Genomic DNA, 13,092 nt, shown 5'->3' on the forward strand with positions numbered 1-13,092 from the left:
CTGCCCAGAGTCCGCCTGGTGCTGCGTCATTGCGTCATCGTTTGCGTCATGACGTAACCGTTTGCGTGCCTGCTTCATAAAGCCAAACCGCGCGGAAACCCAATGGCCGATTGTGCTCCAGCTTCCTCTGTACCTCTTTGGAAGACCAGATTCCCAGTAGGTAGCTGGTCTCTTCAGTGGACCACTGCTGCTTGTTACGTTTCTCCATCGTTGTGTACAAACTGGATAAAACGCCAGCTTTTTGTTGTTGTTCAGGAGTTGATCCCGCCCCTGCCCCCGCCTCGACGTTAGCGTGACGTATGTGTGCTTTTGCTCCAGCCGGACCATTTTTTGGTGCTTGAAACAAACCGGATTCCGGAGCTAAGAGGCTGCTCCGCTGTGGTGTGAACAGGAAAACCCGGTGCTTTTCAAGCTCCAGCACCAAACTGGCCCTGAAACACTGTTGGTGTGAATGAGGTAACGGAGAGCAACAGAGGAGGGATCCCTCTCCCAGGACGGACAGACGTGCAATAGATGCCGTGTGTAAATCAAAGAGATAATACATTTTACAGCGTAGGTAGACCGAATGTTTGTTAAAGCATGTGTCTGTAATAAGAAGATGCATCACGCATTTCAAAAGGTGTTTCGCCTGCCGTCTGTCTGCAGACTTGTCAAAGCATTAATTCATGATTTTTACTAACCGGTATCAGTATGTTGTTACTTCGGCATTGTAGTGGACCTTCGGGGTTGATATTCTCGTTTTGGAGCTGATGAGTTTCCTCATCTGGTGGGTCAGGAAGTTGTAGATCCAGATCATCCTCTTCGTCAGTCATTCCTGAGTCAGATCCAATAGGAACTGAAGGTGGGAGCAGTTTGAAGTGTGAGGAGTTTCGTGTTATCTCATGTCCTGGGCGAGCTGCTGTCACCATTGATCCTCTGATCTTCACGATGGTGTAAGGTTTGCTTCCATAAGGAGTCATGAGCTTGCCTTTGATATTCTGACGGCATAGCACAATGTCACCTGGTTTGAGGATAGAAGGTCGAGCTCTGTTTTTGTGGTCGGCATGCTCTTTCATGCGCTGCTTGGCACGCTGATCAATATCTTGGAGTTTAGTGTCAGATGTGTGATGTTGAGTCACATGAAGAGTGGGGAGAGAGTAGTGTTGAGTTTTCTCCCAAACATTAACTCGGCTGGAGTCAGCTGTGTAGTACCGTGTCTCTCTCTCCCTCTGATTCCCCAGGTGCAGCCTGATTGTCCCCAGGTGCAGCCCCTCCCCAGGTGCTCCTAATTCCCAATCAGGGCCTCCATATAGGACCGGAGGAAGACTGCAGTGAGGTCTCCTTTTTTCCTCCTCTGGCTGCCTGTGTACAAAACTGTGTCTTGCCGATTGATAGGAGATGTGCTCCTAGATATATCGATTCTTTAGTATTCTGTGCAAGTTGGCTGGTGAGCCTGTGTTCCTGTCTTGTTCATTAAACAACCTGTCCGTTACTCCAGAGATCGGTTTTCTCTCTTTTTTGTCGTGCTTGGTCATCCTTGTGTTTTGTTACTCCCCTTGGTACCCCTAGACTTGGAGGGAACGTAACAATGGTAATTTCTAAGAAAACTGTAGAGGTTCTGTTTCCATGGTTTTCCTTCAGTGTGTGTGGCTGTTATTGTTTTCTTCAATGTTTTAATGAAGCGTTCAGCTTCTGCATTTATTAGCTGTGATTTAATTAGCTCTGTCCATTGAATGGAGGTCCATTATCTGTTTTCACCACATGTGGGATACCACTTCAAGACAATGGTACTTGCGTACCATGCTGTGAATGGATCTGGCCCTTCCTACATCCAGGACATGGTTAAACTGTACACCCCAGCACGTGCACTCCGCTCTGCATCAGCCAAACAGCTCGCTGCACCCTCGCTGCGAGGGGGACCCAAGTTCCCATCAGCAAAAACAAGTGGGTTTGCTATCCTGGCTCCAAAATGGTGGAATGAGCTTCCCATTGAAACAGCAGAGAGCTTGCACATCTTCCGGCGCAGACTGAAAACTCATCTCTTTCGACTCCACTTCGAGCGATAGAATTACTAACAAAGCACTTATATACTAATAAAGGACTGGCTTATCTAAAGCCAGTTAAGTAGCACTTGAAATGTTTTAGCTCTATGAAACCTGATGTACTTTTATGATTCTGTTTTCTTCAAGTTTGTATCTTGTTGGTCGAACGCAGTTATTGTAAGTCGCTTTGGATAGAAGCGTCAGCTAAATGTAATGTAATGTAATGGATGAGAAGATTCTGTCCAGTTTGGGAATCACTGTAGTGACTGCTGTGGACTTTAGTATCTCAACTTCTGGGAACCTGGAATACTCATCAATAACCACAAGCAGGTAATCACCTGATGGGAAAGGTCCTGTAAAGTCAATAGAAACATTTTGCCATGGACCTTTGGGAAGTTTAGACATATTAAGTGGTTCCATGTGATTCTGGGAGGTTGCTGCTTGACATGGTATGCAGTGTTTTATCATCTTTTCCACCATTTCATCTATGCCTGGAAACCATACCTTTTCTCTTAGCAGTTGTTTGGTCTTAACAATGCCAAGATGACCGTCATGGGCTAGGCTTATTGCCTTACGTTGGAGAGAGGTAGGTAGCACAAGTCGTGTTCCTCTGAGAATGACATTCTCTCCAGCGTTGACTGTCAGTTTGTTTCGTAGGCGGTAGAGTGCTTTTACATTGGATAATCAGTGTAGTCTGAGTCCTGTGGTGCATGTCTACAGTGTCCTGCACTCAAAAAAATGCATCACTTTACATAATCATAATGTAGGATCATTCTTTGTTTCTGTTTGAACTTCTTCAAGTGACATTGCCTTTGGAACAACATTGTCAATGACAAAGTTGATATATTCCTCAGCCCTGCGAGATGATCTGCTTGGTAATTTTCCCTCAATAGGATGTCTGGACATGTGATTGGCAGGGTTATCTTTTCCAGATTTGTACTTGATAATGTAGCTGTATGGTTGTAGTCTTAGCCGCCAGCGTTCTAACCGAGCTGGGGGTATGGCTTTTGGGTTGTTGAAGATCAGTTCAACTTCAAGCGGTTTGTGATCTGTGATGACAGTGAAGTGTGACCCATAGAAATATAGGTGGAAGTGTTCACATGCCCAGAGGATTGCCAGAGCTTCTCTCTCTGTTTGAGAATAGCGCTGTTCCACTGGTGTGAGTGCTCGGCTGGCATATGCAACAATGTGGTCATTACCCTCTTTGTCAGGGCTCTGCTGGCTGAGTATGGCACCTAGACCAACAGGGCTGGCATCAACCAGTAGTTTGGATTTCTTCCTTGGGTCAAAGTAAGCCATTGTAGTGTTTTCCATCAGCTCTGGTTTTAGCCTCTCCATTGCCGACTGTTGTTGTGGTCCCCATGACCAAGTAGTGTCTTTTTTTGTTAGTTGACGTAAAGGTTCAGAGATCGTGGCATAGTCGTGAATGAAACGTGAGCAGTATGTTATCATCCCGAGCAGACTGCAAACCTCTGATGCATTTTGGCAGTGATCTTTTTAGGATCTGCAAATATGCCTTTTGCAGAAAAAATATAGCCAAAGAACTCAAGCTCTGGTTTACTGTATTCACATTTATCAGCATTGATGAGTGCGATATTTTTCTCCCTCAGTCTCTGAAAAACAGCTTTGAGGCTACTGTTGTGCTCTTCTTGTGTTTTCCCATACACAATGATGTCATCACTCATGTTCCTGACGTTGGGAATGCCATGTAGCACTCCTTGAATGACATTTTGGAACACTTCAGCGGTAGAGTTAATGCCAAAGTTCAGTCTGGTGTACTTCCAGAGGCCAGTGTGTGTAGTGAAGGTGGTGATATACCTTGAATCTGGATGTAGCTCAAGTTGATGGTATCCAGCATTCAGATCCAGCTTGGAGAATACTACAGCTCCATTCAGGTCGTGGATGAGGTCATCTACAGTTGGTGTGATGTGGCGCTCTCGCTGTATTGCTGTGTTTGGCAGGCGCATATCCACACAGATGCAAACTTTGTCAGGGTTCTTTGGTTTTGGTGTAGCAACTATCGGAGACACCCATGGCGTTGGGCCGCTGATTCTCTCGATGACTCCTTTTTCCGGTAGCTGGTTTAATTCTGATTCCACTCTTTTTCTCATGTGGAAATGAATCCTCCTGTGTGGCTGTGTCACAGGTTGCACTGACTCATCAATGTGTAGCTTCACTTGAAAATCTTTGAGTTTTCCTATGCCTTGAAATATGTCTTGGTACTCATGGAGGAGCTGGTTTGGGGATGAAATAGGCATTTCTGTGGACATAGAGTTTACAACTTTCAGAAGTCCTAGTTCTGTTGCTGTCTTTCGACTCAGCAGTGAGCCATGGTCACCCTGTATCACATAGAATGTAGCTGCATTTACGGTTGAAGTAGTTGAATGGACTGCAGCTTTAAATGTTCCTCTCAAAGGAAGAGCAGTGGATGAGCCATAAGGATAGATCTTGGCAGCAGATGGTTGCAGTTCACAACTGGCTTTTAGCTCTTCATAGGAAACATCATCTAATATGTTCACTGTCGCACCAGAGTCAACAATAACATTTATTACTGTGTCCACAACTCCGGACCAAAGAGTATGTCACAACATTACAGGCATCATTTTGAAACGTGTATTACAATTAAATCACGGTCAAATATGTTCATCTTGTTGTAGTTGTAGCCCCCTTGCCAGCGATTCTCTCTCTAGTTTAGCAAAATCAGCCCGACTCAGCCTGGTTGTTGGCCCCGATAGAACCATGATTTTGTCGGGCCAGAAAAAAGGTGAGAAAGTAGCCCCGAGCCGGAACTAGGCTTAGTGGAAACGTAACCAAAAACGGGCCCGGCACGACACGGCACGCTTAAACCACGCTCCGCACCATGGTGGAAATGCGCCATAACTGTACGGAGGCTCAGTCACTGGTACATGTTCATCTACAAAGCCATGTAAACTACCATCTTGCATCTGCTCTCTGATCACACGGCAAATTGAAAGTAGCTATTACCTGAGATCTCATGCTGTGGTTTTGTTAAATGTGCCAAGTGTTAAGACTGTCTTAGGGGCGAAAGCTTTTAGGTGCGCAGCTCCTAACTTGGAACAGTATGCAAAAATAATGGAAACTGAGAAATTTGGTTCCACTGCATGTTTTTAAAGCTCGGATAGATACTATGCAAGCTGATACTGTTGGTACCTGTAAATGTCGTTAGGTACATTGTATATCCCTGCATCTTTTAGTTTTTCTGTTGTTTTCTGTTTTTATGTCTTCATGTGGAACCTACTTGCAGCAGGTCTCCCTTGAAAAAGAGATAGAGGATCTCAATGTGATTCACCTGATTAAATAAAGGTTTGAAATGAGATAGATATATAGATACTGTAGATAGGTACTTTATGGATGTTTGCGTTGCAGCAGCATAAAAAACACAAGGCAATGTACATAAGAGAAACTAAGACACAGCAATAAACAGTATATATATATATTTCAGAAATAGAATAAAATGGCATTAACAAGTAAAAAAGATAACAAATATATGGAGCAGACAGTTATCTTCCATTGATTGTGCTGTATCGTTAGTCCTCACCTACTCTATGTTAAAAAACACTATACAATTGTTTGATCCTTTAGGTAAAACAACAACTGAAAGCAGCGTGATATAAATAGAAGACAGTGGTTAATCTCTGGCCTGAAATGGAATAGGAAAATGGCATGCAATGAACTGTAAATGTAATGTAGTGACACGCCTCATCGGCAGGGGGCAGGCTGCCGGAAAGATGCACCAAAACCTGCAGGAGGTTGTGTAGAACCGGAACTAAGATTAATATCAACAACCTGAGTTACTACAATTTGGGCAAAACTTTTCTCCAGGTAAAACTGACACACTTTTAAGTTATTATATTCGATACGATTCCGTATTATGGGGGAAGTATTTTCCTGCGCGTTAGAGACATTTTTTGTTTGTCAGTTTAGCATGTGTAGCAACTAAATTAGCTAACTTTGTGTCACCTGTCTAGCATACATTCATGTTGACAGTCTCGGTTAGCAGACAGTACTTTAATATGCCCAGGTGTCGCTCTGTTCTCAGCTTTAACAAGGTTGCGGGTGTAGCTGAATTGTGCGCGAGCTGTCGTTGACACGTCCTGGTGGTTGTATGTGGCGCTGACAGAACCCGGGCCGTTCGCAATGCTCCTGCAGCTGCTCCCACCTATCAACTAGCTGCTCTCCTGTCCGCCGCCTGCCCATGGCTCACTGCGGCCCCGCAGAGCCCAGCGCAAAGGCGCAGGCACCGCGTCCCGACAGCAACAAGCCCGCGCAGGGCAGTTTCGACCAGGGTATGAAGCCGGTGCTTTTCGAGATCTTTGGGGAGTTGTGGACCGTCCAGTCCCGGCTCGGCCAAGGAGTCTCGGCCTCGGTGTACCAGGTCAGCTCGGGCAGAGCCAGCACAACCGCCGCTGTCAAGGAGTTTCAGGCCGACTGTCGGGGAGGAGACTACGGGTATCACAAGGAGAGGTCCGTGCTGGAAGATATCCAGGGACATAAAAACATAGGTAACACCATTATGTGTACTAGAATATCGCAGGGGTTAGGATACTGCTACTGTTTTTAACCCTTATGTGTCTTTTACATAGAGAAAAAAGGCCACATTCTATTAAAACATCTATCAATTTAATAGAAACGTGCTTGTCATCTGTGGAATACACCTGGTAGAACATACAGCAAGACCATTCACTAATAGTTATGGTCTGGCTTTTTAATTCGGCACATGATGTCACATGACAGGATCTGAACTCAGTGTAACATCAGGCTATTACATGTGTCACACTGTTGTTCTGCTTTGGCTCTAAAGACCTATTGTTGAAACATTGAACTATCATTATCCTGTTGTAAACGGTCCTGTCCAGTAAGAGGGTTGCTTTACATGAAAACATGCATCAGGTCTATCTGTTTGCACTGACCGCTCTGTTCTCCTCTCAGTCACACTTTACGGGGTGTTCACCAACCACAGCTGTATGGGTGTTGCCACACGCTGTCTGCTGCTGGAGCTCCTGGATGTCAGTGTGTCTGATCTGCTGACCAGTGGTACCCAGGGTGGAAGGTAAGTGAAGTCATGTCTCTGTTTCTCATACAGTATTCATCTGACTGCAGCAGGTTGCCAGTTCATCAGATTGGCTCCACCATTTTTAGATCTGAGGGTTATAATTTTCACACTTATCTGTATTGATTGAAAGGGATACATTCTGATTTGTTGAAGTGGAGTTGTTTGAGGTACTTTATAGTCAGTGTAGCACATATGTTGGCACACCCCCAGTATGGAGATACAGACAGGAATACCGCAGAAAGATAAGCAATGAACTGATTGGGTAGCAAAACGTATTTCAGACGCACTTAAAAAACAATATCAGTCAAGTGTACGCTATATTTAGAAAACCTTCGCGGTCAGACAGCTCTTTCCGACAGGGAACTTAAGTACTTTTCAATGCTCTCTTCAAAGCCACCTGACTCCATTGACAAAAACAATAATTTTACCTGGCAGAACATGTATCAGCAGCTCTTAGTCAGTTGCAACTGAGTCAACACGAATACAAAAGTAAAATGAGTAACTTGATACAGTGTAGATTATATTTGTAGTTGCAATGACTATTAATTTATGACTGAGTTACTGCTGATATTGAACTCAGTTTTTTTAAATGTGACAAGGGGCATTCAGGTAATTGTAAAATGGCAAACGCAATCACAAACGAAAAAAAGGTTCAGAAAGATTATGCTGGTGAGTGCAGTCACTGTGAAGCTTTCTTTAATTTAGCATGCTCTCTCGGTTTAACTTGATTTTTGATGTTTTTGTCAGACCCCAGCAGGGCCACTCCATGTGGCTGGTGCAGCACTGTGCCAGAGACATCCTGGAGGCTCTCACCTTCCTCCATAGGGAAGGCTACGTCCACGCTGACCTCAAGCCACGCAACATCCTCTGGAGCGCCGATGACGAGTGCTTTAAGCTCATCGACTTCGGACTCAGCTTCAAAGAGGGAAACCAGGTGGGTGCCTGGGAGCAGCTAGGGTAATAAATGTTGGATTTCTTCTTTTTTTTAATTAATAATAATAACTTGAATTGATATAGCGCCTTTCATAACCTCAAGGTTGCTTTACAAAGAAACGTATAAGGACAAGACATCAAAACATAAACATGAAACGAGGCAGACATGGAGGTGTGACATTGCAGTGGGGGGAGAGAGTGAGTTATTGTTGGAAGGCTTTGTTGAACAGAGGAGTTTTCAGGGTTGATTTGAACTTTGGCTTAGTTTCTTCATACATGTACTTTGTTTTAAAAATCAATACATGTTTTTACATGCAATATTAATAAAACAAGAAACATTCCTTATTATATGCCCTAAAGCCAAAAGCATGATGAAAAAAACAAATAATACAATTTTTTTTAGAGCTAGATTAAAGATGATTGAAAGATAGTGACATATATGAATTTCGAACTCACCTCTTGCTTCACTTCTTCCTTCAGGATGTCAAGTACATCCAGACAGACGGGTACCGGGCCCCGGAGGCGGAGCTTCAGAACAGCCTCGCTCAGGCGGAGGTGGAGGGGGACTCGGGCTGCACCTCCGCTGTGGACATGTGGGGCCTGGGCATCATCCTGTTGGAGATGTTCTCAGGAATCAAACTCAAAGAGACCGTCCGCTCACAGAAGTGGAAGGTACTGTATGACAAAACTCTTCTCCATACAAATCTTTGTGTTATTAAAGGAAGTTTGCCAAAGCTCCATATGTTTTGAATTGAAGTCAGAGCATATAAATAACTAAATACAAATATGAACCTGAAAATGACTATAATAGGGCCCCTTTAAATGTATACATATTATTTGTTATGTTGAACCTTTGATCATTGGGGCTAAGTGACCCCCCCCCCCCCATCCCCAACCAGCACTTACTCTCTGCCATTATCTGAGCAAGCAGAAGCCTTGGTTCCTTCAACCTGTTTTCCTCTTCTTCAGGAAAACAATGCTTCCATTGTCGACCATCTTTTTGCCAGCAACAGTGTGGTGTGCCCCGCCATCCCTGTCTATCACCTCCGAGACCTTATCAAAAGGTACGCTCTACACATACAGCCTGCTTTCACATGTGAACTGTGCTGTTAACTATACTGTGTATTGACCTGCTTTCCTGTGTAAGCAGTCTAATAGACGCTTTCACACCAAGTACTTTTCCCAGGAATAGTTCCCCGGAAATCTTTAGTTCCGGAACTATCTAGTAGATCGCGTTCACACCGGAATAAGTTCCTGAGGGAGGATTAGGCAAATGAAGCCGCTGACGTCACTTCTTCTTCTGCTTTGGGTTTACTGGCAGGCCGCAAACAACTTCACTTGGCGTATACTGCCACCCGAAGTCTCCGGCCGGAAGTCCCCGGAGTTGGGGACTGGCTTCAGTAGAAGCTGCTGGGACTCCCAGCAGCTTCTACTGAAGCCTTCCGAGTAAATCGCCAGAACGCCGACACCTCCTCATCTCCACCGCTCCCATGTTTTCTTTTGTGTTGCCATAAGTTAGTCTCTCTCCTTTGGTGTGCTGGGCTAATGCTAATAATGCTAATGCCAGCAAATAGAATGGCGGCTTCACAAAACTTTTCAGAGTTTTACGGGGCGTGGTTTACAATTCGCCCAGCCAATCAGAAATTGGAACCTTTTTCTCCCCAGGAAAGTCCCTGCTCTCTATGAACTATCGGAACTATTCCGGGGAAAAGTACTCCGGTGTGAAAGCGCCTTTTGTCTATATTAATTTTGTAACAATTTTAGAAAACTACCACAGACTTCCCCTTGAACTAAGGACTTAACCAAAAGAAAAAGGGGAATAAAAGAAAGGAGGATAAAAAACAGACATCATTTAGAATACAAGAACAGAAAAGAGCACAAAAATAAGTAGAAAACTCAACAAGACACTCGAAATCCCCCCCCCCAAAATTAATATTTAATAAACACTACAGGGGAAACAAGCTCTTGACAACATTTACATTAGCATTTCTTTCAGGCATATTTCGTTTTGTAAAAGAACAAGGTAAAAAGGATCATCCCGTCTTATGTGAACACATTTGGAAATGGTGCTAAACAATGATCATATGTAAAACCTAGCATATCTGACAAATATAAAAGTCACAAAGAATGTGCAGTTACCTGAAAAGTGGAAAAGATGGCCTTGTTAAAGTTTGAAGAGCTGATAATGTTTGTTTCTGTCCGCAGCATGCTGCTCAACAACCCAAAACAAAGATGCTCTGCTGAAACTGCCCTGCTGAGCCCGCTCTTCAGTATTCCCTTCGGTATGTTGAAATATATAAAACATCCTCCAAGAGTAACATGTGATATTTACCTGTGTGAATGTGTGTGTCAGCTCCTCACATTGAGGACCTGGTCCTGCTGCCCACTCCTGTCCTGCGCCTCCTCAACCTGATTGACGACAGCCATCTGCACAATGAAGAAGAGTATGAAGGTACATCATTTCTTTCCTAAACTTAATCTAACTAAATTCATTTTGACGTTGATTTCCCGATTCTTCCAGGTGAGCACGAGTGAAAGTATGTCCAATTATCTGTCATTGTTTCTCCCAGAAATCCTGGAGGACATGAAAGAGGAGTGCCAGAAGTACGGCTCTGTGGTGTCTCTGCTCATCCCCAAAGAGAACCCAGGAAAGGACAGGTGAGGCCGATCTGTCAATCCATAATCTTCAAAGATAATTCAAATCAAACTGCAAATGGAGTTTGCTAGGAGGGAGAAAGAAAAAACATTTACTACAGCCTTATTTTTATCATCCATTTTTTTCATATCTACAGACTTCATGAGGTCCTAGTATACCAACTTTTATGAAAACTTTGTTTAGGTCAAGTATGAGGAAAGGGGTGCAATATACCCCTTATTAGTAGTTGAGTATGATAAAGATGACTTTGAGCAGTTTACTTCTGTTTATTGACTTCAGTATTTGCAGTACCCTTACTACACTGACACAGTAGGTTCATCTCAATGTCCCTCCTCGACTCCTCTCTTCCCGTCCTCCGGGACTTGACCCGGAAATCGATCAAGACACGCCATGTTGAAGGACGTCCCAATAGCTGAAATGCACACGGAGGAGTCGAGGAGGGGTGAGGGAGGAGGCTTCCAGAGGAGACGAAAGGGAGGATACACGAGAGCAGACTACGCGGAAGTGTTTTCACTACTCGCGCATCAGAGCTCCGCCCCCAGACGCACAGCCTCTGCTCACTGCAGCTGTTCTTACCGTTAAAGGAGGATCTTTCATTAAATGTTTAAAGTGCTTCATTAAGAGTGAAATATTTGAAATCTCTTAAACGAATGAGGAGATCATACTCTATAAAAATATTAAAGTTAGTAATAATTGTAATAATGTTTTGATTATAAAATAATAACTTAGCGTACAGTTCTTACTTGTGGTTTTTGATGCATGTGTGAAAACGTCAGACATTTAGGATATATACAAATACGAGTAGCATAACTAATACATATGAGTGATGTGTGTCTCTTCTGTAGGACACATGAAATAACATTCAATACAAAGGTTGATCTGAAACGAGCTCAAATACCATAATGAAATGAATCCATCAATTATTATTATGATTATAATTATAACTTAAATGAAATATTATACCTGGAAAAACCAATACAGGACCGAAAATAATACATAGAAAACTATAATAAAAGAGATGAATGGAAGAGATGGATGAAATCATTTCAATGTGAAACTAAACCAACCCCAGGTTTGAAGGGACTGATGTGCAGTGAGTCCAGTGACGGGGATACACCTGCGCGCACCAGAAGTAAAGGGCGCTGTTTGTGGTCGTTTTCTCAAAATACAGGGAAACAAATGATTGTTGTTTGTGTGAAGAGAGAAAGATAAAGACGAATATATTCAGTTGGTTCTTTGCTATAGCCAAATGGGTGTATTTTAGACACGTACAAACATTAATATTAGTTAGCTGGGGAAAACTGAAGCTGTTAAAAACTTCTCTTCCAAGCCTCTAGATTCCTTTAAACAAAAGATTACACATGTTTACCTAAAAGAACAAGCAAGTTAACGATCTACCACAATAACACAAACAAAGTAACAAATCAAAGGTGTCTAAAATACGATGCCTACATCAGCAGTACATTGATGTCCTTCTAATATCCCTGTCTGTTTCTCCAAACGGTACGCACATCTACTGTATGTAATAAAGTAACTAAGAACAAGTACACGACACAACCCAAGAACACAAATCCAAACTATACATTGTATAACAAATAACACTATATAAAATGCAGCTTTCTGCCTCTGATACTCTTCCAGTGGACTTTAATGTGAAACAAAGCCAGGACAGCGGTCAGAAAGTGATTCAGTCTCATCACCTAGTCATTCACCTACTATTCTGTGTCTCTCCATCAGGTGTTCGTGGAATACGCCAACTCATCTGACTCCAAGGAGGCTCAGAGGCTGCTGACGGGCCGCACCTTTGACGGGAAGCTGGTGGTGGCCACCTTCTACCCGCTCAGCGCCTATAAAAGAGGTTACTTATACCAGACTGTGCAGTGAAGCCCGAAAGCTCATTCCCCACCTCTGCACTCGTAGCATGGAAACATCTACAGCCTCCACAAAGTTTCACCTGCAGTTTGACTTTATATGATTCAGTTCTTAATGAGTGTAGTTCAAAGTGCTGCATGTCATCATGTGGTTTGAATCTGTGTTACGTGCAGAGGGTGGATTGAACTGAGCTGATACTTATGATTTGAGCTTCCTCCAGTCTGCACATGGCACATCCATCTTCAAGGTGAGCTGCAGCTACATCTTTAACCGACTCACTGAGTACGGCACTTCCTGTTCGAGCTTCCATTTCACTCTCATGTGTAGGGAGAGAAACATTACATCCTCTCTGATGTGGGTGGACGAAGCAAAAGCCTTTATCAAATGAAATGTAACGTTTGAGAGTCTGTACTCTACATTATATCTGACAGTGAACACTTATCTCATCAGTTGAGTCAGGGATGTATTAAGAAATATGTAGCAGGATAACATGATCTCCAAGTGGTCTAGAGCTTTATGTCGGACACACCTTAGAG

General features: G+C 43.4%; 1 protein-coding gene across 1 annotated transcript; it reads left to right on the forward strand.

Moving 5' to 3' along the window:
* The first annotated feature begins 5,802 nt into the window (after window positions 1-5,802).
* On the forward strand, window positions 5,803-11,336 carry uhmk1 (U2AF homology motif (UHM) kinase 1). Its single transcript, XM_034080920.2, has 9 exons — window positions 5,803-5,864; window positions 6,082-6,544; window positions 6,972-7,092; window positions 7,843-8,029; window positions 8,509-8,700; window positions 8,998-9,092; window positions 10,234-10,310; window positions 10,382-10,480; window positions 10,599-11,336. The coding sequence occupies exons 2-9, from the start codon at window positions 6,238-6,240 to the stop codon at window positions 10,688-10,690; spliced, it is 1,170 nt and encodes a 389-aa protein (XP_033936811.2). The 5' UTR covers window positions 5,803-5,864; window positions 6,082-6,237; the 3' UTR covers window positions 10,691-11,336.
* Window positions 11,337-13,092: the final 1,756 nt, after the last annotated feature.

The sequence above is a fragment of the Pseudochaenichthys georgianus genome, chromosome 4, assembly GCF_902827115.2.
Source record: "Pseudochaenichthys georgianus chromosome 4, fPseGeo1.2, whole genome shotgun sequence".
Lineage (NCBI taxonomy): Eukaryota > Metazoa > Chordata > Actinopteri > Perciformes > Channichthyidae > Pseudochaenichthys > Pseudochaenichthys georgianus.